General features: G+C 46.4%; 2 protein-coding genes across 2 annotated transcripts in view; one reads left to right on the top strand and one right to left on the bottom strand.

Annotated features, from left to right (window-relative positions):
• The window catches only part of LOC147028483 (syntaxin-1A), a 150,200-nt gene extending 132,694 nt beyond the window's left edge, over positions 1 to 17,506 (top strand). Inside the window, exon 10 of the mRNA XM_085878913.1 lies at positions 17,390 to 17,506. Within this exon, the coding sequence (XP_085735039.1) occupies positions 17,390 to 17,392 (3 nt within the window). The 3' untranslated portion in view covers positions 17,393 to 17,506. The remainder of the gene's footprint in view (positions 1 to 17,389) is intronic.
• INTS2 (integrator complex subunit 2) lies at positions 1,151 to 27,768 on the bottom strand. The gene is made up of 23 exons (XM_085878898.1): positions 27,176 to 27,768; positions 25,491 to 25,626; positions 25,304 to 25,409; positions 22,577 to 22,690; positions 21,311 to 21,441; positions 20,611 to 20,814; positions 20,249 to 20,520; positions 19,178 to 19,303; positions 16,442 to 16,513; positions 16,219 to 16,333; positions 15,808 to 15,876; positions 15,531 to 15,665; positions 13,494 to 13,661; positions 11,020 to 11,104; positions 10,784 to 10,879; positions 10,396 to 10,560; positions 7,157 to 7,358; positions 6,925 to 7,050; positions 6,565 to 6,754; positions 5,320 to 5,547; positions 4,729 to 4,836; positions 4,506 to 4,611; positions 1,151 to 4,372 (listed from the first exon to the last, which is right to left on the bottom strand). Exons 1-23 carry the CDS (start codon positions 27,466 to 27,468, stop codon positions 3,993 to 3,995), a joined length of 3,627 nt encoding a protein of 1,208 aa, XP_085735024.1. The 5' UTR covers positions 27,469 to 27,768; the 3' UTR covers positions 1,151 to 3,992.
• Between the last annotated feature and the right edge of the window lie 219 nt (positions 27,769 to 27,987).

Below are 27,987 nucleotides of genomic sequence, written 5' to 3' on the forward strand. Positions count from 1 at the left end.
ATACAATACCAGGCCGTTACAACCAGAATATGGAGGTGTGGAGGACAGTCCAACAGAATTGTACAAAAGTAGCACACTTACTTTTGAGCTGTCTCGTCGGGATTCAATTCCTGACCCTCGATAAAAATGTCTGATTCATGTGAAAGGGGGTGCATCACAAACCATGCTGAAGATGGACGTAAAGCCGGGTATCCTGTCTGCTAACATTTGGTGGTGAACATTAAATATCCAACGACGGTATATTTCGTGAAGCGTGGGTGAGTTATTGCGAGCACCCGTTTAATGTCAGGCCTGGCCAGCCAGTTGGTGAAAGACGTGGGTCAAAAATGTTACCCGGCTTAACAGACAAGCTGAGACTAATTGGGGCCCTTTGGGAATAATTGGGGTAGTAGCAGCAGTGTGGAAGACGTCCGACATTAACATTATTCAAGTCCAAAGCAGATGGCAAGCAGCATGCGTATACTCCATACAAGTACAAAACACACCAAGCATGTCATAAAGGAATGGAACATAACACACATCATGTTCGCATAAAGTTCCCAAATGTCATGGCGCATCCCCACATTCTATTTCCCTGGCTGTTACTCCAGGTCAGGACTCCATTTTCCCTCTTCATCATGTCACTGGAGCTTTCCCTTCCTCCCCTCCCTCCTCCCCAATGTTTTCTTCTAGCAACCCATGTAAGGATGTAAAATAAGTTATTTCCTACTCCTCATAACACTAAGAGCCAATCCAGGAGATATCATGTGACGGTATCAGATATCATATGGGATAGTGTGACAAGACTCTGCTTGACTTGTCTGCAAAAAAGTACATTGTATTGTTTGGGAAATGCGTACTTGTCCATTGGACACATCCATGTCGGCCAATGTTTGCCTGATAGACCAACATCAAATTGGATTCCAACCTAATGGAAGCAAAACTGGATTGTTGGCAAAAAGCCCCGAGGTCATCCACCTGATCTTGTCTCCAGGTACATATTTCATCGAAGCAATTTAATACATTTCAAGCCAGCGATGATAGGCCAAGGTGCATGAACAGCCAAAATTATCGGAGAGGCCGGCGTATGCCTTGATCTTGTACACGATTCAAATGGAACTGCTGAGTGATAGACCACGGAAATTCTGAAAAGCAAAGGCATCACTGTCTGTTCTAATAATAGGTATACAATGTATTCTTCATTTTATTTGGTGACACGAGATCGATTTTCTTTATAATCAATGTCCATTCAGCCGAAACATTCACCATAGAAATTAATCATCATCGAACCTTCTCAGCGAGAATGTGCTCCCTTATCATTTGCTCCTTGACTTTTCATGGCATTGAACTCAGGCATATAAGGCTAGGTTTGCAAAACAAATTAATTGATGTTATTCACTGAAGTGCAATCTGAAGGCAGAAGCAGTAATGGAGAGATGGTGGACAAAGATATAGCCAGGCTAATAAAGCCGGCATACACCCTTATTCAGGCCCGGTGGGCATACTGTGTGACGATACATATCGCATTATTAAATGGTTTTGTTAAGGCAGTGAAGGAATGGTGTTCGTGTTTGAAAGCGTGAGCTTGCTGGTGTCTCCTGTGTGGTTTACTCAGAATTTCATCCTCACGATAATTGGCAGCACTTTTCACATCCCGGGTCTGCCATTATTGGGTTCAACGTTAGGTTGAATGTCATGCGTTCATCAGATCTGAAAGGGAGACTCTCAAGAAGTGAGAATTATTTCGTTTCACATCCCTTGGAAATAAATAAATAATTAAATAAGGCACCAGGTGAATAAAAGGCACAAAAAAACAAAGGCAGCAAATTATCCAGTGTTAAGTGAGAAGGAATGAAATAAACAGAAAGATATTGAGGTGCAGAAACAACATGGGGCACGGTGCCTCGTCCACAACGAAAACTGTTCCTGTGCTCTCTCTCTCTCTCTTTCGAGTGCAGCCTAATGGCTACTTGTTGCATCATTGGTTAGGGACGCAGCTATGCCTCTGACGCAGTGTCCCTATTACTAGTACATTGGTACTCATTTTTGCCGACCTTAGAAGGATGACAGGCTTGAGTCAACCCCACCTGGTATTAATTCAGCAGCCAATGGGGCTCGAATTCAGGACCCTAGGATCCTAAGTCAGCCACCCTAATCGCTTAGCCAACACCAGGCTTGTTCCTGTGCTGGAACAGGTCAAGCATTGCCTTCTCCCCCAAGGTAACCTCACCTTCAACAACAGCAACAAAGTGTTCAGGACTGTCGGACGTCTTCCTATCATTCCAGCGCGTGGAACAGCTCGTCGTTCTCCACCATGCAGCAGAGCCCAGCCTGGCTCAACCCAATTTGCTTTTTCATCAAGAAATATAAATTTCAACGATGTCCACCAAATTCTGGAAAAACCTATGCAATACTCACTTCCCTGGGTCTTGGCACCCCACTGAGATCGAAAATTTGCTGGGACTTTGGGCAGAAGAACTGGTGTCAAATTGAAGGACATAAAAGCATTTCAGCCCCAACTGTTCATCCTTGGGCTTTCATCATCCTACGGAACAATGTCGGGAATTAAAATGAAAGCTGAAGTTTCATAAAGCAAATTAAGAGAACTGCAATAGTATAAATAGGGTAGTAACAAAGACCAGCTGGTAATAAACTCGATGCCACCCACAAGAGCAGGCCTGTAACAGCTGGTACTGCGTACATACATGACGCAGTCACATCGGATTTCCCCCCCCCCCCCCAAACGTATGAGGAAGTAGAAGGAAAGGAAGTAGAACCGATCAACTCTGCTCAAAGCTTGGAACACCTTAAAGTGGTTACTTCTCTTGAAATGGAATACTTAGCAGTGAACAAGGCATGAGCATCTGAAAAGTAAACAAGTATGAGGAGAACAACCAAGTTGCTATAGGATGGTCAATAAAAACCCTGAAGGCTCATTAATGCACACAAGGGAGGGAACAATAAAATAAGCCCTCAGGGCAAATTGGAATTGGCATCTACATGATGCTCTTGAAAAGGCAGTGCTTCTCCCACACCACCTGACCCCAACAAATTCAGGGAGGAATCAGAATTCAGAATCTGAAAATGTTTCAAAATGTAAAACTGGCGTGTACAAGACTAATATGTGGTGCGGTCATCACATAGCAATCCACCATGACAGTTCATCTAAATGCATCCCCACTGCCTGCCGAGGTCACATCGAAAGAGTTTTGTTTTCAAGCGGTGGGTCTACGCTGCATCACCAACCAGAATTAGATATATAATATATATCTAAAAAACAATTTAAACAACTCCACATGTCAAACACAAGGCATGTACTTAAACAAAATGCCACGCAGTATCAGATGAGTCCCTCACGCACACCAAGGTAAACAGAAAGGAGAAGCAAATTTCGACACTGCTACGGATGCGGTAAAGAAACACCTGCATCACATCTGAGGCATACTTGGCCCAAACTAACCTGCTGGGCCCTCTCTACCTTGGATCAAAGTGCTCATGTGGCTCGTTGCCACACTCACCTTCCTTTGCCCCATTCCTCCCACTTCAAGTCCTCATGTCACCTGCATTTTGAACTCAAGCTAAACCACAATGGTTTGCCCTAACCTGCCCCCCCCCCAACCTCTACTGCTACATCTCATGAAATACCCCCAAAGCAGCATGCTACAAATTCCATCAGGCACAAAGCTCTTAACCATACTCCAACAAATTATTTTTCAGCTATTTCTGGTCCAAAGCTAGTGGGAACGACATTGGTAGTCCTTATTAATTTCAAAACATCTGCTGCTGTGATCTCCCCTGGTAACCAACCACAGGTTTTAGGTTCGGATAATGTATGGCTTTGGGGGCCTGAAAGTCAACACAGGCTTTTTGAATTTCATGTTCTAAAAGATAATATCATCCATATTTATTTCACACAAACTCCTCCCTGAGCCTCAGATGAAAAAAAACCCAAAAAACAATACAAAGTGTTCTTCCTGATAAACTGTTTTTAGGTGAGCTCAGCAAGCAGGTGTCTATCCTGTATCACTGTCTATCACAGCAGTTGCAACAAGCTGTGAAAATGTATTGTGAAGGAGGTCAGAAAGTGGGCCCTCCAGTTGTGTTACTGCTCGACCTACAACCTTTTGAGTAGAGCCATCAGTCAGGTCATCCATGCCACGCTCATTCTCCCCATCTGTGGCCCTATGATGTCCATTCACAGAAGCTACAGGGTGTGGACGAGTAGTAGGTTCAGCTTGATTGGGACAGGCGGCCTGGAGCGCCCCACAGACCTGCACCGCTTGAGCCAGGAGAGCAAGGGCATCATCGTAGAGAGAGGGGAAGGCCTTGCACAGTCCAGGCAAGCAGGGAAGAGTGGGCACCAGCAGCTCAGAACGACGAGTACCAGGTAACACTGGTTGCAATATGCAGAACAAAACAAACATTCAAAGTTGCAATATGCAGAACAAGATGAATGGAGTTCATATTTATGTGGGGTTGACATGTAAAATTAATGAATTTGAATTGCAAGAATAGGGAAAATATACCCGAGATCAGAGTTCCAATGACCCCCAACACAAGACGAGCAACACTTAGAGCCTTGGGTAGAGGGTAATGTTGGCAGAGTTCGGTGGCCAACTGAATCCCGAACACCTAGTCACGGAAAAAAGCAACAGAATTGGAATTCGTTAGCAAAGATGACCAAAGCAATGTAGAATGTTGGGCACGATGTCCACATCCATTTTTTCCTTTCACCCATGCCCTCCATACTCGTTTTTGAAGCTGAGGCTGAATCAGAAGTTCAGGCAGAAAGTCCAAGCAGATGTGCATCGATGGAATCCCTGCTACGGTCAAGGACAGCAACTCGCTTGGGTAACCCTGGAGGTAAACGAGACCCAAAGTAGTCCAAGTATTTGCTCAGTAACTATTATCACTCAAGGAAACAAAATACATTATGTCAACTCTACGCTTCTAGCCTTGACCAAAGGCAACTACTAAATCTTATACAAGCCTTGACATTGTATATTAAAAAAAAATAAATGAACAAATTAAATTGAAGTGAAGGAAGACGTCAGATACGACGTTGGTCTGTCCAATCCCAGTTGGAATAGCATTAAACAGGTCTTCAATCACTCTCATTCCTCTCTCCACCTTAACCAAAAACTCCTCTCCAATTATCCTCGTTCTAGATCTTACTTTTCTCAAATTGTTTTTCACACTCTACACCGCACTTCCTTCACTGTGGATAGGTAATAAATAGGTGGTTCCTAATAGTCACAAAGTGAGTACCTTTTGGAAGTCCATTTCACTCTTCTATAATAACTAAACTTACGTACACTAATAAAAACGGCACAGGCTGACCTGAAATAGCACCAGTTTGGCTATGTTTGGGTCTGCAATGAACATCTGGTGCAGAAAAGAGCAGATAAGACCCTGCACCTCACGCCGTTCAGTCAACAGTTCACCCAGCTGCCCAGCAGGCATCACATGGGCCTCCAAAGTTGATGGCCCACCATGCCCAATGCCCTGTGGAGATTCGTTTTCATCTGGGAGGCAAATCTCCAGCAGAATCTGTACAGCCGCACTGTCCTGGAGAGAAAATACACCACCAGTTGTTCCCTTCATGCTAATGATGCCACCAATTCCCCACTTATTGTAACCGACACCACCAATTCACTGTGACTGATGCCCACAGACCCCTCCCTTCTCGCCACCGATGTCCAACGGTTCCCCACTTCTCGCTACCGATGTCCAACGATTCCCCACTTTTCACTGCCGATGTTCAACGGTTCCCCACTTCTCTCTGCCGATGTCCAACGATTCCCCACTTCTCGCTACCGATGTCCAACGATTCCCCACTTCTCGCTGCCGATGTCCAACGATTCCCCACTTCTCGCTGCCGATGTCCAACGATTCCCCACTTCTCGCTGCCGATGTCCAACGATTCCCCACTTCTCGCTGCCGATGTCCAACGATTCCCCACTTCTCGCTGCCGATGTCCAACGATTCCCCACTTCTTGCTACCGATGTCCAACGATTCCCCACTTCTCGCTGCCGATGTCCAACGATTCCCCACTTCTCGCTGCTGATGTCCAACGATTCCCCACTTCTCGCTACCGATGTTCAACAATTCCCCACTTCTTGCTACCAACAGGCAACCATTCCCCGCTTCCCACAACTGACGCCCAACAATTCCCCATTTCTTCTGAATAATTCCCACAGATTCCCCACCACCAACACCCACTGGTTCCCACTGCCGACGTTCAACGATTCCCGCTGCCAACGCCCATCGATTTCTCATTTCTTCTGACTGATGCCAACAGATTTCCCCACCACCAACATCCACAGATTCCCCCACTTCTTGCTGCACAGACGCCCAACGATTCCCCGCTTCGTGCGACCGACACCAAGGATAATTGCTTGTGGTGGGGGCTAACCACAAACAGGCAGTGTACAGAATTAAAACGTCAAGTCGAGGAGCAAGAGAACAATCAAACAGCTCAAAAGGTTGAGGAGAAAGTAAAACTAATATTTAGTGCTGTTATTGGTTGGAAAGGTGAGCAGGTGTGAGATGATATGTATCCCATGGGGAAAAAGCAACAGCACCTGTGCTGCAAGCAATGCACTACGAAGTTCATCGCGTGTCACATCCGGTCCTTCTGTGGCAGCCACACCCAATGGGGTAGAGCGAGCCTCGGGGTCAGAGGTTGCACGTAGCTGGGCCACCAAGTAAGCTTTGGAAGCAGCCAATGCACCAGCCAGTACACGGAGCATTATCCCCATAAGTGGAGGAGATCTGTAAGATTCCAGGGAAATGAATATCTGGATAAAGTAGCGATTAGATGCCCAATGCCCCAAAACAACGTTTTCTTCTGAACAGCATGCACAAGAGCATTAGGTAATTGCCTTCCTTGGACGACCAATAGGATCACTAACCTCCATCCCCCACCAACCAGCCAAACTTACCTATAAACTCGAGGGTCACAACGCAAGACAAGTAGAGGGTCAAGCATGAGATCCCTCTCGGTGTAGCACCTGCGGGTCGTTGGTCCTCCAGGAGCCTGTAATGCGTTTACTGTCAGCACCCAAAGCCTGAGACAGAGAAAAGTGCAATGCATTCATACCTCCAGATATGCAGGTGGCAAGCAGTAAGCCGATTGTGTGTTCTTGCTATGTGTAGGGTGCTTCACGTTGCCACCTGCGAGGCATGACAGAATTGAGTGCTGCCCAGAGGCGTGCTAAGGCATGGAAGGCAGCTTGAGGGGCCTCCCTGGCCAGAAGATGGCCCAGACCTCCAGCAATTTCCTCTGCATAGGGGATGAGTTTGGCAGGGGGTAGTAACAAGAGGCGTGACAGCAGGCGCAGTAGAGGAAGAGGACTTTCCAAGTCAGATGTAAACACTAAAAAAGAAAAAGAAAAAAATTTTCAACCCCAAATAACGGCCGTACAGTATGTACATACACAAGGCGGTGACCTCAGCCTGAGATATTACACTTTTGAGTACAGTGCGTTCCCGTTGTATGTCATCCCGCTCTACGTTATTCCAGTTGAACGTCGATCAATTCCTACCTTTTGTACGATATACATCACGAAAGTTTGGCTTGTTTCACGATAAAGCACGTTTGAGTTGCGTCGAACTATTTTACACGGCACACGGCGGAGCATCACTGAGGTGGGAATGATGTGGTGCCTTCCCGCTATCCAGTCCCTTAAGTCACCATATTTGTTGCTCAATGTGCATACTGTACTGTGGTGCACATTATTTACTGCTTGGAATGTGTAAGCCCAGATTATGAGTGAAAAAGTCAATCAGTGAAGGAAGTGGTGCGGTGCCAAAGAAGAAGTGTTCTTCAGTCACCTTGCAAACGAAGTTGGAGGTTTTAAGACGGTATGAAGCAGGTAAACGGGTTGTGGACATTGTGGGAGGACTTGGCATTCCCCCAACAACTGAGGACCATATGGTTGAACCAGGACAAGATCAAGGTCGTGGTTCAGTGTATTACACCACTTGGTGCTTGCAGGAGTGTTCGTAGTTGCAGTGAGGTGACGGAAAAAACATTGAGAGACTGCTTTCAATGTGGATTGAAGATATTGTTACGGCTGTGGAAATTCGCATTACACCATAAAGGGTCCTCAGGTGAGATACAGTATATCGGTAAGTTCATGTGTAGTTAGCCCAAACCCGTTGTATAGAAGGAATATATGCAATCCGTTCGGGCTGCGATTCTTCAGTTAGTCGTTTTTCTTTTGCTGTCGTTAATTTGGTGCAAGAACAACGAACATCGCCACAACCAACATCTCAACGATCACGCCATTCACTACACGACGCCAACAATCACGCCATTCACACCACGACACCACCTTCCACAACTACGCTACCACATCTTCGCCACTCGCCATTCAACGAGCACCGTGCGGTCACGATCTCCGCGGGATGGATGTAAGGAGCGGAGTGGCAGCTTAAATATCTCCCGCCAAGATTTCCCACCCAAAACGCCCGCGCTTTTGCATGGGGGAGGTGTGATTTGAGCCAGAGGTCAAAGGTGAAAAAAGGTGGGGGCCTGATTTTGGGGAAATAATTCCCTGGCCCCGAGCCAAAACTGACTTTCCTTATCCCCCCGCACGGCGCGGGGAGGGGGGAACGAGAGGGCACGCCCTTTTTGGGAAGCTTCCAGAAGGGAGGTGGAGCCAAAAGCGGGGCGAAGGGTGGAGCCCCGCGCTACAAAAGGGGCGGACGAGGAGGGTTCGTGTCGTCTTCTGGTTCGGGTCGTCTGCTAGTTGTTCCTGCAAGGTCTTCTTCTTCTTGTTCCTGTTCATTGCGCGAGACTTTTTGATCCTGGCGAGCTTGTTGTTCCTGCCGAGCCTTCGATCCTCGCGCGAGCCCTGGAATCCCGTGAGCGAGCGCGGAGATAGTGCCGGAAAACCCCGTCCGTTCCCCAAAACCCCGTCCGTGCTGTAGAGCGGACCACACGTGCGGCGCGAGGCACGAGCTCGCGGACCACGCCGGAGGAGCTCGGAGTTGCGGTCACGAGAGAAGGACTCGACACACAAAGGGAAGTCGAGACTTCCATTTCTTTTGGGTTCTGTGTAAACGTGTGTGTGTGGCGCCAGTCCGACAAGTATAATTGTTTAAGTGTTGTAAATAATTACAGTCGGTAGTAGTGCTTTTGCTTTTGTTGCATTTTGTGTCATTGCATTACTGCCTTACGTGCTTGTCTGTGTGTGTAATAAAGTGCTTGCTTGTTGAACTGTTTCCCGTTTCATTTGCATCCTTTCCTCTGTTTGAAAGTTCCATCTTGCATCACGTAAGGGATTTGTAGTGTGTTGAAACACCCGATAATCTGAACCGTCGAGGTCGACGATAACTCCGCTCGGTTATCCCTGCAGCACGAAACGAGCCGCTTAAGCGGTTCGTGTCCGAAGTCGACCTGCGGCGAGGTACGATCGCCCGGTCGACCACTTGCGCAGGTACTTTGGTAGGTCGAATTTGGCGAGCAACCCTATCCTGCGCGGGTGGGCAATTGGCACGATCGTGGTGAGATTAAACCCCCACCCGTGACTGGCTCCTGGCGGTAGTTCCCGGAGGGTCACGACTGAATTGTCCGTTCCGGTGGGCGACGTGTCGCGATTTGAGTTACGTGGCCGATCGCACGCCGGACGGGCCGAAATTCGCAACAATATGAACCAGTCATGTGCTCCTGAGATTCTTACCTCTGCAACCAAAGGTGGACAGAGGTTATGTTTTCACCCCTGTCTGCTTGTCTGTCTGTCTGTCAGCAAGCTATCTCAAAAAGTTATGGATGGACGAAATTCTGGTGGGCAGGTTGTTTGTGTGACAACGACGAATTGATTCGATTTTGGTGAAGATCCGGATCTGGATACGAGAATTTTTTTTTTAAGTGATTCTTCACCATTAAGAGATGGGGCCAAAAACGATACATCGCACAATATTTCAGAAAGTTGTGGACGAGTTATGACAAAACTTGGTGGATGAGTTGGATAGGTGACAATAACAAGCCGAATAGATTTTGGTGTCACAAGAATGAATGGTACGGATGCAGATCCGCCTATCAGTGGGAAACTGTTCATGCCGTTTTAGTTACTTATTCAGGCAAAAGCCCGCAGTTTGTACATCGCTTGCAAATGGGGAATTGAGTGCAGCCAGGAGGAATCCTTCAATGCGAGCAGAGGTCGCTTAAAGCAATTTAAGCGCCACTTGAAAGAAATTAATAAGCAATTTAATATCCTTGATTTATTCATTTTTAATCTTTATAAAAACTTGTAGAAGAGGGAACCAATTTATTCCAGGAATGCATCCCCCCCCCCCCAATTGTAACATGTATTCCTATGGGAAAATACGTTTCGCTACACACAATTTCATTATACGTCACACTTTCCAGGAACGTATGTACGACGTATCGAGAGGACTTACTGCACCTCGCTCTAATTCCTGGGGAGAGCAGCGAGCGTTTCCTCGAGGCAGAAGAGAACAACGAAGCAGAGCCGTCACACCAGTGCCTGGCTCATCCTGAAGCCAATCCTCTACCAAGCAGAGGTCTGGGTGAGAGGCAGCTACCAGCCGCAGCAAGCATGGGTACAGGCCTAGGTTAGGAAGAGGGGCAGGATTTGATGAAAGCTTCATTTTTATTTGCAATATATCAATTAGAAATTCTTGACTTGTATAATGAAAAATAAAAAAGTTGGGATTTCTCGGACTATTGTACCTCATTTAGGGAACTTTGTAAACACCCCACAGAGCCAAATCATTTGTAGTTAAAGTTGTGATCACAATATACATTTTAACACTTGCACACAATTACAGCACCTGCAACCTGCTGCTGTAGCCTCCTCGCCTGGCTCACCAGATGCTTCACAGGGATCTGGTCCATGAGGTTAGGGGAGTATGGCTGGGGCCTTCGTGCTGTGAGCAGAATACGTCGGTTTGAGTCATCTCAACATCCTGGAAATCGTACTGATGAACGGGTTACTGGCCAATCGATACAGTGGGTTAGGGGTCGAGGAGATGTATGTGTGCACAAAATAAAACCCGACGCAAATTACCTAGGTTACGAGTGTGTGCAAGAGATGCCTCTTCATAGGACAGCAAGTAGTAGAGGATGAGCAGCTGGGCTGTAACACTCGACTCCTAAAAGCAATTGTTACCTTCATCTCATTATATTATTATATTAAGTTTCCATTTCACAACACTCAATTTCGTTTTTGATAATTGCAGCCATCTACAGTAGATCATTCACCAGTGCTGCTGACTTTCAGGTTTGTGGGCAAAAGTCATCGGTCTTGAAACTTACTTGCATCAATCCCTACATAGTTATTCAAAATGACGATTACACGATTCAAAGTTCATCAACAAAAATTATAATTGTCGATAAACCGTGCCCCACCTCCGCATTCAACGACTGATCAGATGGAGAACAGAGGCTTTCCGATTCATGCTTCCAAGATATGATTCTGTCCGGACAAGATTGAATTGCCAGGCAAAATGGCCATTCATTAATTAATTAATGGTAAAGCTCCAAAGCCTGACACCATTGGGCTTTATCTATCTTCTATTTGTTTGTTTGCTTGTGACCCGACGCCTCTGAGCTCCCAAGGTTAATTGTGACAAAACTTAAAAGATCACTTTTTTTTTCCTTTTTTAACCATCATGCACCTTACTTGTTCTTCTTTCGGCTGCTCCCGTTAGGGGTCGCCACAGCGGATCATCCATTACGATCCGCATACTGATTTGGCATAGGTTTTACGCCGAATGCCCTTCCTGACGCAACCCTGGTCGCCTCTTACGACACAGGGATAAGGATTGGGTTTCGCCATGATTCCGGGCTGCCCAGCACAGAGCGCCCATCCTCAAGCGATCCTCCAACCCAAGCCTCCGAGTAGCCGGATTACAGGCGCACGCCACTACGCCCGATCATGATGCACCTTACTAGAGGTTTTAAAGTCATTTTCTCACATAACTAAGAAACACACGAGCCACCAGCTGTCGCTATCTCCGAGGGTATATCCATCTATACAGTGCTTTATAAAAAAGCCAATTTTTTTCGGATTTCAAACTAGATATAATTGGTGACATGGTGAGCTCCGATCGTCAAACATGGTATCAAATGTAAAAAAAAAAAAAAAAAACTCTAAATTAAGACGTTACAACGATCGGAAAGTTCGGCAAAGGAGTCAGATGACCTCTCAAATGCCCGAATCGCCAATTATTCAAAAACCGAAAATAGTACAAGCACAACCTACACATCGATTTAAAGGTAATTTTACTGATCATCGAGCAACATAACTCTCAAGGGTGTAAGAAGAGTTTGTGGAAAAAAAGGTTACCACCTGAGCTAACGTCTCCATATATATATACACTCTGCAAAAATTCCTGTGGGAGGACGAAGGGACAGGGTGGAGGGGTGGGGTGGGAGTCCCGAGGGGAAGGGAGTGGGAGGGGAGGTGTGAGGAGAGAGCATAAGGGGTGGGAGGAGGGAGGGGAAGGGATGCAGTTGGGTGAGAGTCCGAATGGAGGAGGGGTGTGGTGGGAGGAGGGAAGAAAAGCGGTGGGGTGATAGTACAGAGGGGAAGGGGTGTGGCGGGAAGGGGTGGGGTGGGGGTCTGGCAGGGAAGGGGTGCAGTTGGGTGAGGGTCCGGATGGAGGAGGGTGATGGGAGGAGGGAGGGAAAGGGGAGGGGTGGGAGTCCAGAGGGAAGGGGATGGGTGGGAGAAGGCAGGGGAAAGGGTGGGGTGAGAGTCCAGAGGGGGAGGAAGTGGGATCGGAGGAGTGAGGAAGAAGCAGAAGGGGTGGGAGGCGGGAGGGAGTGTGGTGGGGTGGGAGTCCGACAGGGAAGGGGTGCAGTGGGGTGAGAGTCCGGATGGAGGGGGATGTGGTGGGAGGAGGGAAGGAAAGGGGTGGGGTGATAATACAGAGGGGAAGGGGTGAGGCAGGCAGAGGAGTGAGGGGTGGAGTGAGAGTCCAGATGGAATGGAGTGGGATGGGAGGTGTGAGGAGGGAGCAGGAGTAGGAGGAAGGAGGAGAATGGGTGGGAGGAGGGACCTGGCATTGCACAGCAACTCTGGGTACCTTTGCCAGTTTGAAATAAAGAGGGAAAAAGAAAAATCTGACTGCCATGACCTTGCATCACCATGATAGTTTTATAAAAAGACAGAAATGTTTGCCAACACTTTCAAATAGATGCCGTGGTAAGGTTTATCGATCAGACTGGAACAGGAGAATCACGATTGCACATCTCTCAACACTTGTAGAGTGATCAAAAGATAAACCCATTTATCAGAATCGGAGTAGACAGCTTAAATTTGGGATTACACATTCCACTGAACCACGAATCGGCTGTTAATGAGAACCCAGAAAAGGTTCGACAAAATCTAAAGTATACGTTAATCAGTTTAATTCTCAACAACTTAAGTTTGGTGGAAATTAAATGACAATACTGTATCTAGAACTGCTGATCACCAGGCTGATAAGTGTGGGGTGTTGCAGTGGATGTTGGTGAAGATGCAGAGATGACAGTTACCTCTTGGAAAAGGCAAAGGATCTCGTCTTCAGCGATTGGTCGGTTCGTCTGTTCAGGACTGGTACGTGATGCGGGCGTAAACACCGACGTGATGAAGGCATCGAGCAGTGTGAGGAGCTGAGGGTGCAGGGGTAGCTGTGACTCACGAATCTGCTGATATATCCAGTCCTGGGGGTTAATGGTTGAGGAAGGTGGAAGGAAGTAGGACACAAATTTAATTTGAAGCCCAAACTTCATTTTAAATAGGTTCTACCCCCCCCCTCTCCTTTTCCGAGAAGTTTAAACACAACTGCATGATCTCCCTTTTCTCTCACTTGAGGAATCGCCTTGAAATATCTGTAATTTTGCACTCTTCTCTCCAGTCTGCCATCTTCTGAAATCCAGCATTACCCACCCATTATCTTATCCATTCCCTCACCCCACTGCCTTTGTTGGTCCACAACTCATCTCACATTGATGTTATTTGTCTGTTTGGCCCTTGCACACCTCTCCCCCTTATTATCAGTTTGTTGACCTTAACCATCTGTCATTCAGATTTTATGCCCGATGTTGACGTAATGGGTGGTTAGGTTGGTGGGCTTGGGATCCGAGGGTCCCGAGTTCAAATCCCACTTACTATTGAATTTATACCAGGTGGGGTTGACTCAGCCTGTCATCCTTCCGAGGTCGGCAAAAAAAGAGTACCGGCTTACTGGGATGATTGAGACGTTCGAGTATCCTGTGACGGAGAGGCGACCCGTCCAGGATTGTGCCCATTAGCCGAGTAGACTGCTTTGGCAGCACCGATACTCCGTACAGAGAATTCCATTCTACTCAATGGAATGCAATTCAGATTTTTACATGAACCTCTATTGTCAAAGCTATTCTAGAATCCTTTCATTGCTACATTTTCCTGTGCATATCATGGCGGTATCTCTCTGGCCATATTTTGCTTCGAATTTTTTTTTTTTTTTCAGGGCAGAGTTGAGTGTGACAGTACGAGTGTCAAACCGATGCGGATGTAAGGATTACTTACATTATGAAAAGGCAGAACGTGTGTCATGAGTATCTGGCAGACATAGTATGTTCCTCTGTTCATAAAGAAAGTAAAAAGCAAACCTCGTCCTTTCCACCACGTGACTCGAGACGGGACTCAAAGTCCCACTTTTTGTGCAGTGCTTGCGAGGCTTCGTCAGTCCTGAAAATCTGTAATATGCAAGCGTTGTTGCCCCTAATCGCACCACTACAAATCCCAATCTGAAACCTCATGGAAGTGATCATGTGCCCATTCAGAGTGTGCTGTGAACACTGCCATGTCCAAACAGTGAAACATCATCATCTTGAACACTTAAGGCTTTGATATATGGCTCTGATTGTGTCACAAATTATTTTCCTGCCTGTTGGGTGGTGTATTGGTTCAGTGTGGGGTTAATACTTGTACGCCTAAAGTTCGATACAGAAGGTACTGTTTATTTTTCATGACTGTGGAATGTTTGTTGAGATTCGATGGTTGTTCGGAAAGGTGATTTGTGTAAAAAGGGTAACAAAAGTTTTATAATGTTGAACATTTAACCTGTTTGGGCTGCGAGAGATTTCAGAGTATCGAATCATCCAGCAAGTAAAAGTGAAGGTAGAGGGAGGGACTTTAGATAGGAGAGCCAGTCCCAACTTGCTTTGTGTGCCGTTCCCCCGTCGGCTCTTCGTGGTTTATACTTTTCGAATCAACCCAAGTTTGGAGTACACTCAGCTGTCGGTTCTGATCGATCGAGTAAAGATCTTTGGCGTTTTGTGAATGTCTCACAATATTGTTTTACACTAAATTCATAGCTTAAGTGAGGCATTCAGATGCAGAGGTATCATTAAAGGAGAACAAATGATAATATTTTCTTGGAATGGCACAAGTTTGCGGATTTGTGGAGAACGATTCCAGTACACTTGCATTTCAGCACCGCTCGCAATGCAGTTTGGAAGTGAAAATCAAAAGGAGCAAGAGCACTACAAGTACGGAAGGAAAAAGCATGACAACATGTATGAAGAGGTGTGGCGTCGAACTCGAACCTTGATGGCGACCTTGTGCTTGGTGAAAGCACGGCTGCGCAACAGTTGGTGGATGCAGTGCACCGGGAGAAAGCCCGGCATGGTGGCACACAGACCGGGAGTCACAGCTACACGGGCTGCATGAGCGGTCACCACCTACCTCACAATACATCCCAAGAGCATAACCAGTACACATGGCACAGCTTAACCAGGTAGCAAGGATCTCATTCATCTGTGAGCATAATTCCACTGCTATAAGGAGTGCAAATCAGCCAAGCCCCACAAACGCCTTTTGCACCTGCTCGGTGAAAATCTCCTGTGTGAAGATGATTTTCATCTTGGACAAGGAGCTGCTCTTTATGGGGATCTGTGGGATGAAGTGGGCAACAGGAAAGAATAAGTATATAATCTCAAAGCTATTGGGATGTCACTCTTGCTCTGCATCGGCCGGGAGTTGCATGGTGGAGTGTAAAATAAAAGTTCAGCGTGTTCCAGTACCCTGGATAAATATGCATCTCACAAGTGGCAAGCCATGTGAGGAGGAGGAGGGGGAGGAGGAGGAGGAGGAGGAGGAGGAGGAGGAGGAGGAGGAGAAGATAACATTTACAAATGTCTGCTCTTTGTGTATGCTTGTATTAAAGTTGAAAACAATTCAAAGCAGAAAGTTTGCAAGAGAAGAAAAGCAAGGCAAATTGTGTGCAAGTAGAACCTTCATGCCAAGCGTAGAGCACACCAGGTCGATGATGGCATGAAGCTGGTTACTGTGGAAATACATGGCCACGAGGAGCAGCATCTCGCCGAATGAAGCTGTGACGCCCGACACACTGCCAGGGTAATAACGCACGGTCACAAATGCATCTGCGGTTCATCGCCGCCCAAACCGAGGATGAGATCATACAGTGTGACCGTGGTGTCCGTTCGGTGTGCTCAACCTCTCAAAGTAAGCTTCCTCCTTGATCATCCAGTTGAGCCAGCTGATCGTGGCCACTTCTTGCTGCTGCATGCTGCACAGTGGTCCACATGGAAAAGTTCATTGTACTTTTAAGACAACACGTTGAACATTTCTTTCATGCTCCATTTTGTTTCCACAATCACCCTCCAACCCCCTCCCACCAGCCTCACCTTTTCCCAAACATAAACGGGATGGTCCTCACGGTTTATACAGCAAAGGAAACAAGCTTGGCAGAGACACAAAGGATAGCAACAATGTACAAAGTGATACAGACTGCATAGATATATCTCCACAACCTGGCCCTGATGATTCATAATAATAATAATAATAATAATAATAATTATCTAATATATAAAGCTAAATTTGTGTTTGTCCAGATATGCTTCAAAAACTAAAAATCTACTGAACCAAATGTTGCATTTGCCCAAGGGTACCACAAGTATGGTTTCTGTCTGGGTAGCATATCTGGAGGAGGGGGTTCAGGGTGGGAGGAAAGACCCCAATTCTCTCTATGAAAGTGTGTATTGTACAGCGCCACCTGGTGGTATCCGCTATTACAAATCATTTCCTGTGATAAAGTTTACAAAACTTAATAATATTGTTATAGTTTTGGCTTCTGGGGGGTAAAATAATCAATCTTTAGTATAACGATAGTTATTTCATAGTACTTGTTCAGTTAAGCATACTGCATTGCAAGTGAGGAGATAGGCGTTGTGAATGTGTTCGATAGGTTTCCCATATATGTTCTTTTCACCGTCAACACCTCTTTTTCACCTTCAAGCGCAGGATTTGCCTGGATTAGACTGCTAGCTATCTCTCCATCCTTCACTCAACCCTTAAAACTGGTTAGAACCAGTCCGGGGTACATCCTGTCGGTATTGCATGCCAGGTGGGCTAAAAAGCTGAATGAACCCCTTATACATTACAGTGAGCCAACACCGGGATCCAACAAACCCTACACGCCCTCAATCCACAGGGCCAATCTCAAGATGCTACCAACCATCGGGACTGTGATACGTCAATTGGGCGAGGCGAGAACACCTCTGACCCTTCGTAACTCCAACAATGAAATCAGTGGGGGGGGGGGGCGAGGGGCATTGTGAGGGGGGGGAAGACTTAATAAAAGAGGGTCCATACGAGTTTTTTTGCTGTCTTGGTCTTCGTGTCCGGTCTTGTTCTTCAGTCTGGTTGTCTTTGTCTTCAGCTCATTTTCGGGTCCAGTTTGGATCATCCGTCTTCGGATCCAGTCTTGTATCTTGGCGTCCTAACCTAGGCCGGGGTCCGTGCTGCGCTCGTTATCTTCCCGGGGTGTACAGTGAGACACGGTGGCTCGGAGACACAATGAGCGTGGTGAGCGCTGGGGTGAAGAGGACCAGGACCAAAAGAGACCTTGTGCCAAAGTTATTGGGCAGCGAAAGCTCAGACGGGCTGATGCAAGGTGTGAAGTGGCACGACCAGTCCCTATATATATATATATATATATATATATATATATATATATATATATATATATATATATATATATATATCATTTCCTTATCTCGGATGATTGATGGGCACCCTATGTAAAGTGTAAATCCATTGCTTAAGGAATCCGAGGGCGGGTATGCATGGGTCGGGGATAAGACGGAATGTTATTGCCTGTACATATATGCTTTGTGAAATGCTTATTGTAAATACATGCAAAGTTTCAACACATGGTTAAAACACATTTGTGCCTTGATGGCAGTGTATGGCAACTGGTGATCGGTTAATCAAGAGATTAAGCAACAGATAAGAACGCAGCACATGACTTGGTTCTGCTCGTTCCAATCAATTAAGATCTGTCATGTGACTGAAAGCATGAGACTTGTTCATAACGACAACCTCACTGGTAACGGTAACATGACTTTGGACCTGGGAGTCAGCGCGAGGTTAACGGTATGAAAGGTGGTTGCGGTCTTCAAAGACTCGCCGTCCCTCTGGAGTTATCCACGAGCGACGAACGTAACAATATGCTTTATTGTGAATGGTCATGTTCATATCTGAGTGAGAATAATTCATATTTTCAAAATATTTAATTACACTCATTTTAAGCGGAGGTTCAAATGGTAGCATCCGACAATGAGCTTCGCAGCGAAGTGGATATGGTTTTTTTTTGCTCACGCCTTGTGCAAGCAGCAAGGATGGTTGATTAAGGTGATGTTAGCCGACTTCCAAGAAGATGGAAGATGACCACGGGTAAACGATGGAGTGAATAGAACAGTATGCTTGTCAAGTACAACATGTTGTCTTTTTGACTACATCCATCAGCAAAGCGACGGATACGTTTGCGAGTAACGTATAAATAAATTAGGCAACCCAACGTACGAGCAATCTATGGAGAATGTTTCTTGTGACCAGATTCATGAATGAATCTCACCCTCCCCGCCCTTAAACCCTTTGGCAATTCATGAACCTGCAGCCCTTTGCCATTTAGATCTTCCTTGAGCCGAGAATTTTGTATAAACAAAAATTATTGTAATTTTAATTTTGGGTCATCTCAGTTCGAATTGCTACTGTACATCGTGTTACTGATGGCTGTAATTAACAGAAGGTCAGATGTCCGCAACCACGAGGATACACAATGCTAATCTCGAAACCGAGAGGGCTTAGAGGCATAATTATTCCACTGGACTGACGAATGCATGTTGATGGGAATGTTGTTGTGGTGAAGGAGTGCAGCGGTGATGTGTACCACACTAGGGCAGAGAAGGCCAGTAACATGGCGAGAGCCAATGAAATGAAACGAACTCCGGCAGCGGTTGCAGGTGGATGGCTGGTAATCAACTCGATCAACCTCTCCGCTTCCTCCTCTGTCGGCCTGCAGAGACCAAATGGGTGATTCCGTTAGAACCCTTTTAAAATCATATTTGAAAACCTCCTGCAATCCGATCGGAATATCACCCGTGATATTTTTGGGAAGAGTTACATTTCCTTGATCACATTCACACCGTATCGGCTTGGCTCTTGCATGCGTCTCCACTCACAGAATTGTGGCCAGGACTGTCACTAATCTGCTGGACAAACAGGCTGGAATAACATGGCAAGACTTGCGCTTGACCATCATTTTCCCCTCGAGTTGAATCGGACTAAAACTTCCGTCCTTGTGCACTGCTAGCAGGAGGCGCACTATCTCAAAGCATGCTATCCTTCATGTTGCTTTGTAAAGCCGGCTGTCCCGTCTGCATTCTGTTTGTGGACGTTAAGGATCCTGTGCTATCTCAAAGAGCAAGTCATTATGTGCACGTACCGTGGCTAAATTCCTTACGTCGAGATTAAATGGGAGATGCAAGTTAATTATAAAGGATGTAGATGTTAATGAGTAAAAATGGCATGAGCACATTGGTCGATCAAGTTAAACGGATGGGGATGTGAATACACCACAGACATGGTGGGCCAAATGGCCTCCTGTTTCCAAGTTTTCATGAATATCCTTGTGCAGGCTACTTTGATTAACTGAATAATACTCCTTCACACAAATGGCCAATATTCGTGACCACCCCAAGTTAGCAAGTTCCCTTTTTACATGAAGTGCCCTAAAAGCATCCAAATCCCCAAATAAACTTTACAGACTGAACATACTGCCCTGCCCTGTAACTTTATGCAAATGCAGCCAACTGGCACCGCTTCCTGGTCATCTTATACTTGCCAAGGCAGAAGCAAACTTTGGCTCCAGCTTGGAGAAGTTTGGGGCTGCCGAGTGGAGACGAGGGGTTACATTACAGAGCTGGTGTGCTGCCCTTCAGGTTAATGCATAAATACTCACCTTAACCCAGCAATCCCCATAAGGGCACAGTACAAGCGGAGGAGTGCGCTGGCCCGAACTACATTGCCATCTCTGAGCACCGAACCCTTGATGCCAATGGTCGTGCCTTCCTTTTTCGTCTCGTCTGTGATGCCTTCCATGACCATCAAAATTTCAGCATCCTCTTTGGCATCGTCATGGCTATGATGCTCGCTGGTCAGGATGGAGGCGAGCTCACCTAACAGTCGATCTCGCATCCTCCTGAGTACTGTGTAACGAGTGCCACGATGGCGCTGTCAGGCAGAGCACACGACTTTGAATTAATGACTTGAATAACACATTCCCTGAAGACATCCACATTCTTCGCTGTCATTGGTTCTCACCTGCTGCCCAGCACGAACGAACCCTCCAATCCAAATTCGGACTCTGGAGCTGCTGCCAAGTAGTAGGCCACTCACGAAGGCCACCAAGTCTCCTCTGGTACAAACGTCTGTCCACCCTGCTGTGTCAACCTCCTTGGCCAGTCCTTCACCACCAAGATCAAGAGTAAGAGCCACTGCCAGGCTGGGTAATCTACATTCTTCCACCTGAGGAAGACAGCGGACGATGAAGAATCGTTGCACACAGCATACCACCACAAACATAGGGAGTTTATCACATCTTCTCCAGGACCATTCCTTCATGGTTGAGAAAAAATAAATAAATAAATAAACTTGACACCCCCTTATAAAGTGACCAAAGAAACATTACTACCGCTTCGTTAATGGCCCCCAAATAATCCCACCTGCCACCGAAGGTACATGGGCTAAAGTCTTTCACAAACAAGCTGACTAGGTCTGACATTCGACTGAAGGCAATATGGGATATAATTTGCCATTTGTTCAGGGTATCGTCCATCAGTCAGCTGCTCTTAACAAATTATATCATGGGATCTTTAATGTCTACCAACTAGTACTAATAGACGGGACACCCAGTTTAACGGCCATCCACGGGACGGCGGACTTTGTGATGCATCACCGAGCCTACAAAGCACCACCGATTTACAGTCGGCCGAGCAATACAACGGAGCAATAGAATACATACTGCCATAGAGCGAACGTTAAGAGTCTCTGAAGGACGCATGAGACAAAGACGTCGTAGAGCCTCAACTCTCCGCTGAGCACCTGCTCCATCCTCATCCTGCTGCTCCGCTCCACGGATGAGCCCCCGGCACACTGCGGAGGGAGAAGAATGCAAGTTTAGGGGAAGGTGTGTGCGTGCTGCATTCGTTCAAATACATTGGCATACTTTGGTCGTTTGGACTGCAGGGTTCTTAGAGGTACATTATGGTATGTATGGCAAGCCGGCCAGTTGTATTTTAAATAGTCCACCTGAAAATGCTGGAGGGCCAAAGGTCATCTTTCATTTCGTTCCTCCCAGTGTAGAGAAATAGCTCAATGTTTGACTCTCTCTCACTTGACGACTGTGGGTGTGATGTATGGCAAAGTTCATTTCGAATACAAAATGCTATTATAGTGTGGTGTCAGCAGAATGTGGTGCTTTTTTTTATAAATTTTCAATTCAGATGAGGTGAGTGTTCCCCGTCCAAAGTTACCCTTCAAGACATTTAAGAGTCGACAACAAGGTATACACTTGGCACCACAATCGAGGCCAGCCCAAGCGGGGAAGGCAGACTCCCCTCTCCCGAAAGGCAGTGAATGAGCCACCGATGTTACCAGTGGTGACATACCAATTCTCGTGAGGTGAGCTCATTTCCCAGTCTCTTAAAATCCCAACTCTAAATGAAGCATAATTCCTTCTCTCGAGTAAACAACGAGCCGGATGTGTTGCCTTCAGCTGTTATGCCAAATACCTCATGGTCCTTAACGGGAATGCTTCACATTTCACCATGACCTTTTTTTACTTTGAGGTGTTCTCCAGCTTTGGATACACTTGCCTCAGAGTAGAAGCTTCGTATGCCTTCAAGGAAGAATTATTGAGGACGGGTGTGTCACCAGTGCAGGAGATTCCGATTAAAAGCTTCATTTATAAAGGACTGCTTTCCACAAAGGTAGTCTTTCCTACCCATTAATTATCCTTGACGGACATTAATCACCGCACCGCCGCCAATCAACACTCAAACAGGCTTGATGTTTTTGTTCATAAAACAATTCACAATTATTTACCATTCCACCATTTTTGTTAGCTTACTTGCCGCCGTCTTGACTTTCAACAGGTGCGTTAAAACAGGAAATGTGTGACTATGGGTGCAGGTTATCAACACTACAATTCCTCAAAATGAAAATCTACATTACAGATGGAACCTTTTGGTTAAATTGGGACAGTGCACAGCTCTGGGTACTTTAATACCTTGAGTAAAAGAGTCAGGCGAGTTGGCTACGAGGAGGCAGATGAACCAGGTACCATGTTGGATGTGAAGGAGGGCTTCGGCCACCTCGGCCGTCTGCAACAAGGTGGGCAGCTCTGGCACGGCAAGCGGAATGGAAACGCATGCAACTGATAAACCACACCTTTTTTCCTGCAAAAACTAAAAGGTCAGGCTACATCATTGTCAAAATCTCACATGTTTGTCGTGTATGATTTAACTGTGTTGAAGGTATGTTAACCTTGTTATTTAATATATATATATATATATATATATATATATATATATATTTTTTTTTTTTTTTTTTTTTTTTTAATCGTCATTTTACATCCGATTGACTTAACTTGAAATTTGAACAACATTTGCATATTCAGTCACTGAATTGGGAATGCGACAATTTTTGAGGTCAAAAGGTCAAAGGTCAACTCATGGTCAAACTTCTAAAATCATGAAATTTTTTAAAATCATCAAATTTCATCACAAACTTGGTAAGCTTATGCTTGCCAAGCCAGTCATTCCTTATCAATGGTTTTGAAAGGAGTGCTTCCTCGAGTGCTTAAGCCACTCGGCAAGCGCAATCCAAAAATTTAATAACCGAACACACCCCTGCCCTCAGCTGTGAAAACTAGGCTTTTCTCTCGATGCCCTTCTGTTGTGGCCTCATGGTTCAAGAGCCGTGTCCATCCATCATAAAGCCACACCATCCGAGGTGCCACGAAAATATCTTGGTTTATGGAAACACCAGACATTCACTTCCTTGCTTTTGAAAACCTTTCCGTGAGTGACGTTTCTTGAGTCAATGTTCAACGTACCAAAAAAACAGGAGCAAATCCATGTCCAATTGTCACCATGATGCATATGGCTCTCGATGCCCAACACCCTGTCACAGGATCCCAAATCATGGGTAGAACATGCAAGAGAAAACTCAGGGGGGAGAAGAAGTTTGCCTTCCAAAACATCATGGCTTATGTGACCCGGTTGAGCAGTACTGATGGGAAAAGGAAGAAGGGAGACAATAGAGATGAGCTGATGCGCGAGTACAATGTTGAATTGTAAACCATCTACGACATCAAGGCCCAGAAGGACAGAAGGACAATTTTACACCAAGTCAGAGACAGACAAAGCTGCCGACAAGCGCCGTACTCTACACAAGCCAAAGATGGGGCAGCTAGATAAAGTTCTGCATGAATGGTTTGCTCTCCAGTGTTCAGAGGGAGCACCAGTCACAGGACCGATGCTAATTGAGAAGGCAGAGTATTTTTTATGATCAGATGGGAGTCCGTGGGGTCCAACTTTACGAAGGGCATGGAGGAAGGTTTTGCCAAATGTTTTGTTCATTGAAGGCTCGTTAGATGAGGAGTATTTTGTAGGTTTCTATACCTGAAGGAAGAAATGTAATATCAAAGAAATTGCCAGTATGGTGAGGCAAGCAAGTAACGATAATCCACTTCAGAGTTTGACCGAAGCCCAACTTGAAGAGTGGTGTGAAGTGGACCGAGATGTCGAAGTGACTCGTGTTATGACCGACAGTGTTGTTAATCCACAGAAGGAAGTTGAACAACAAGAAGACGACCCGGAAGAAGACTTTTCAACTGAACATATAACTTGGGCTAATGCTGGTAAAGGCCATGACCTGCTTGTGAAGCTTGTGAAGGAGGGGAGCACTTCCCAGCTATTCTTTGAGATTTCCTCCAATGTCAAGACATGCAGTGTGAGGTCCAGCAATGTCATGTTGAAAAATAATTAATAGCTGTTTTTTAACCAGTTTGCATCACCAGTCACGATATAGAACAGGAAGTCATCGCCCTCGGCGGTACGTCCTTGAAGCATCGGCGATGACACATCCACACGTGTGCTTTTGTGTTCCTCGATAAGCAAACGGGAAACTCAACGGGAACACGGCTCTGATATCCTGAGGTCGCTCTCATCTTCTGTACGGCATTACACGATACCGAGCTGCACGATCTCCCTCACCAGCACTCTTCGGTCCTCACTTGTGAGCGCATCAACTTTCTGCTCATTGCGTTCAGTCGTGGAGCTTATCGGCCGACCGCAGCATGGATGATCGGCGATGTCCGTGTTTCCGTCCCTTACAGCGTTTCACCCACCTTACGACACTGCAAGCATCCCCGAACACCTGACCCAATTGGCCGTAGATATCTGCAGCCGAGTTGTTCTCCTTCACGAGGAATTCAATCACCGCACGTTGGCGAAACGACTCGTCGTTGACAGCCACTTTGTCACAGTGGATCGTGGGAACACCAGTTGCGTGCACGCACCGAGCCTGTGTTTATATTGGAGTGGATAGAAGGATACGTGTCGCTCGTAAGTCGTGTTCTGTGAAATCCACCGGTGTTTGTTACCTCTGGTACGGCCCTCGTACATTGAGAATCTTTTTACAAATTTATCATCCTGGTGCTTTGCATTGCAGCATGACACAAGTCATCCTTTTAGACGGGACGTCAAGTTGGTTTCCTCACCTGCGAGGAAGTTCCCTGGAGACACCAAATACCCCCCCCATCACAAACCCATTTTGATTCTTCCCGTCTCCGTGCACCACTTACACGTCCATGATGCCATTTCATGGATTTTAAACAAACACAAATAGGCTGTTTATAACAACTCTGCAGAACTACAGCAGCTTACACAAACTCATGGATTCAGCACTGGTATACCATAACCAATGTGTATACTCTGTGGTGTGCCATTACCAGCTTGCAGGATCGAGATAACATCAGCAACCTCCTGGAGGTAGATCTCGGTCTCAAACAGCTCTGAAGACCTCATAAAGCCGTTGTTCTCTCCTCCATCTCGCAGCTGCACAAGGGGAGTGCGATTGCCGTGAAGTTATCAGACGTATTAAAAGGTGAGCACAAGCTATTCCGCAGTGAGGCTTACTTGAGCAGTGAGCGTGAGCAGTTCGCTGAGCACGAGCCTGAGCCGACGTGGTGGCTCACTGTGTTCAAACTCGAGCGCCAGACCTTGCTGCAGCTGCGACACCAGCACACTCTCAGTCACGCTGCCCGCTTTCCGCCTGCAATGTCGCACGAGTCACGGTCAACGTCATTCGGGTGCAAGCAGGCGAGCAGACACCGAGCGGCGAGCACCCGAACACCAACCCACCGGGAGGCCTATCTGGACTGATGATGGTGTGTGTGTATGTGTGTGTGTACGTGTGTGTGTGTGTGTGTGTATGTATGTATGTATGTGTGTGTGTGTACGTATGTGTGTGTGTACGTGTGTGTGTGTGTGTACGTGTGTGTGTATGTGTGTGTGTGTGTGTACGTGTGTGTGTATGTACGTGTGTGTATGTGTGTACGTGTGTGTGTATGTGTGTGTGTATGTGTGTACGTGTGTATGTATGTACGTGTGTGTGTACGTGTGTGTGCGTGTACGTGTGTGTGTACGTGTGTGCGTGAGTACGTGTGTGTGTGTACGTGTGTGGGTACGCGTGTACGTGTGTATGTATGTACGTGTGTGTACGTGTGTGTGTGTGTACGTGTGTGTATGTGTGTACGTGTGTGTGTGTACGTGTGTGTGTGTATGTACGTGTGTATATGTGTGTACGTGTGTGTATGTGTGTACGTGTGTGTGTGTGTGTACGTGTGTGTATGTGTGTACGTGTGTGTGTATGTATGTACGTGTGTGTACGTGTGTACGTGTGTGTGTACGTGTGTATGTGTGTACATGTGTATGTGTGTATGTATGTACGTGTGTGTGTGTACGTGTGTGTGTACATGTGTACGTGTGTGTGTGTGTGTACGTGTGTGTATGTACGTGTGTATGTATGTACGTGTGTGTATGTGTGTATGTATGTACGTGTGTGTGTACGTGTGTATGTGTGTACGTGTGTATGTATGTACGTGTGTGTGTGTATGTACGTGTGTATGTGTACGTGTGTATGTATGTACGTGTGTATGTATGTACGTGTGTGTGTGTACGTGTGTGTGTATGTACGTGTGTGTGTGTGTGTGTGTATACATGTGTGTGTATGTATGTATGTACGTGTGTGTATGTATGTATGCATGTACGTGTGTGTATGTGTGTATGTACGTGTGTGTGTGTGTACGTGTGTGTGTATGTACGTGTGTGTATGTACGTGTGTACGTGTGTGTGTGTACGTGTGTGTGTTTGTATGTACGTGTGTGTACGTGTGTGTACGTGTACGTGTATGTACGTGTGTGTGTACGTGTGTGTACGTGTGTGTGTATGTGTGTACGTGTGTATGTATGTACGTGTGTGTGTACGTGTGTGTGCGTGTACGTGTGTGTGTACGTGTGTGTGTACGTGTGTGTGTACGTGTATGTGTGTACGTGTACGTGTATGTGTGTGTGTACGTGTGTGTATATGTGTGTGTGTGTGTGTATGTATGTACGTGTGTGTACGTATGTATGTACGTGTGTGTGTGTGTGTGTGTGTGTGTGTGTGTGTGTACGTATGTATGTGTATACGTATGTATGTACGTGTGTATGTGTGTGTGTGTGTGTACGTATGTATGTACGTGTGTATGTGTGTGTGTGTGTGTGTGTGTGTGTGTGTGTGTGTGTGTGTGTGTGTGTGTGTGTGTGTGTGTGTGTGGACACCTAAGCGCGAGCTCCTTGCGCGCGTCCTGCTCAAGCACGTGGAACTCGATGGACAGTAGTTCCACCACAGCGTTTACGGGCTCCAGCGCCGACAGCAACCGGAGGATGTGCTTCTTCTGTGCGGCCCAGGCCGGACTCTGATCGGCGGGAGCGCACAGGGCCAGGCGGACGAGGCACGGCAACAGGAGCCGTAACTGCGCGCGAGGTAAGGAACCCAAGGCCCGAGCGTCGGCCTCCAGCATCGCCTGGAATGCTGCAGGACTCGGGAACAGGAGGTCCCGGCACTCCGCCATGACTTCAACGAACCCTCCCTCGATCGTGTTCACGTGCAGATTCGCGTCAACATGGCATGGGGTAAATACATTTATTACATACGCAGAATGTGCAGACTTTTGACTCCCCTAAATTACTCATCTAAATTTCCTTCTCTTCCTAAATTCTTCAACGCTCAATCTTTTCTCCTCGTCTTCCTTTCTTAATTTTCTCTTTATGTACGTAATAAATAGATACCCCATAACACCTGACCAGCCCAGAGCAAGAACCACCTCGACAGGAGTGTTTGACCGTCGTCATCAAAATTGAGCTTTGTCCTGTTTCATTTGGAAAGCTGCTTTTTATCTACAGCTGATCGTGTTCTCTTCGTGCAGTGTGGAAACAGCGACATTTTGGGTTTCACCTCCCACAGCACTTCCGGGCGGTGCATCGGTTGAGTCTTTCGTGTGGTCTTACTGGTCTCTCACCGCCTTGTGGCGAGGTGTGACCGAAATCCGGGAGATTATTATTCTTAATCGGACTTTGTGAGCTCATCGTGG

Source organism: Eptatretus burgeri, chromosome 4 (genome assembly GCF_056783735.1).
Source record: "Eptatretus burgeri isolate ZD-2024b chromosome 4, Ebu_testis_v1, whole genome shotgun sequence".
Taxonomy (NCBI): Eukaryota; Metazoa; Chordata; class Myxini; order Myxiniformes; family Myxinidae; genus Eptatretus; species Eptatretus burgeri.

What these genes read in the sequence shown, in the direction of transcription:
- INTS2 (XM_085878898.1), bottom strand. Translation starts at nt 27,468, where the DNA reads ATGGCGGAGTGCCGGGACCTCCTGTTCCCGAGTCCTGCAGCATTCCAG. An exon ending in TATCTCGATCCTGCAAGCTG is followed by an intron (nt 22,691 to 25,303) that starts GTAATGGCACAC and finishes TTGCCGTGCCAG; the next exon opens with AGCTGCCCACCTTGTTGCAG. An exon ending in AGCACAAGGTCGCCATCAAG is followed by an intron (nt 13,662 to 15,530) that starts GTTCGAGTTCGA and finishes ATTAACCCCCAG; the next exon opens with GACTGGATATATCAGCAGAT.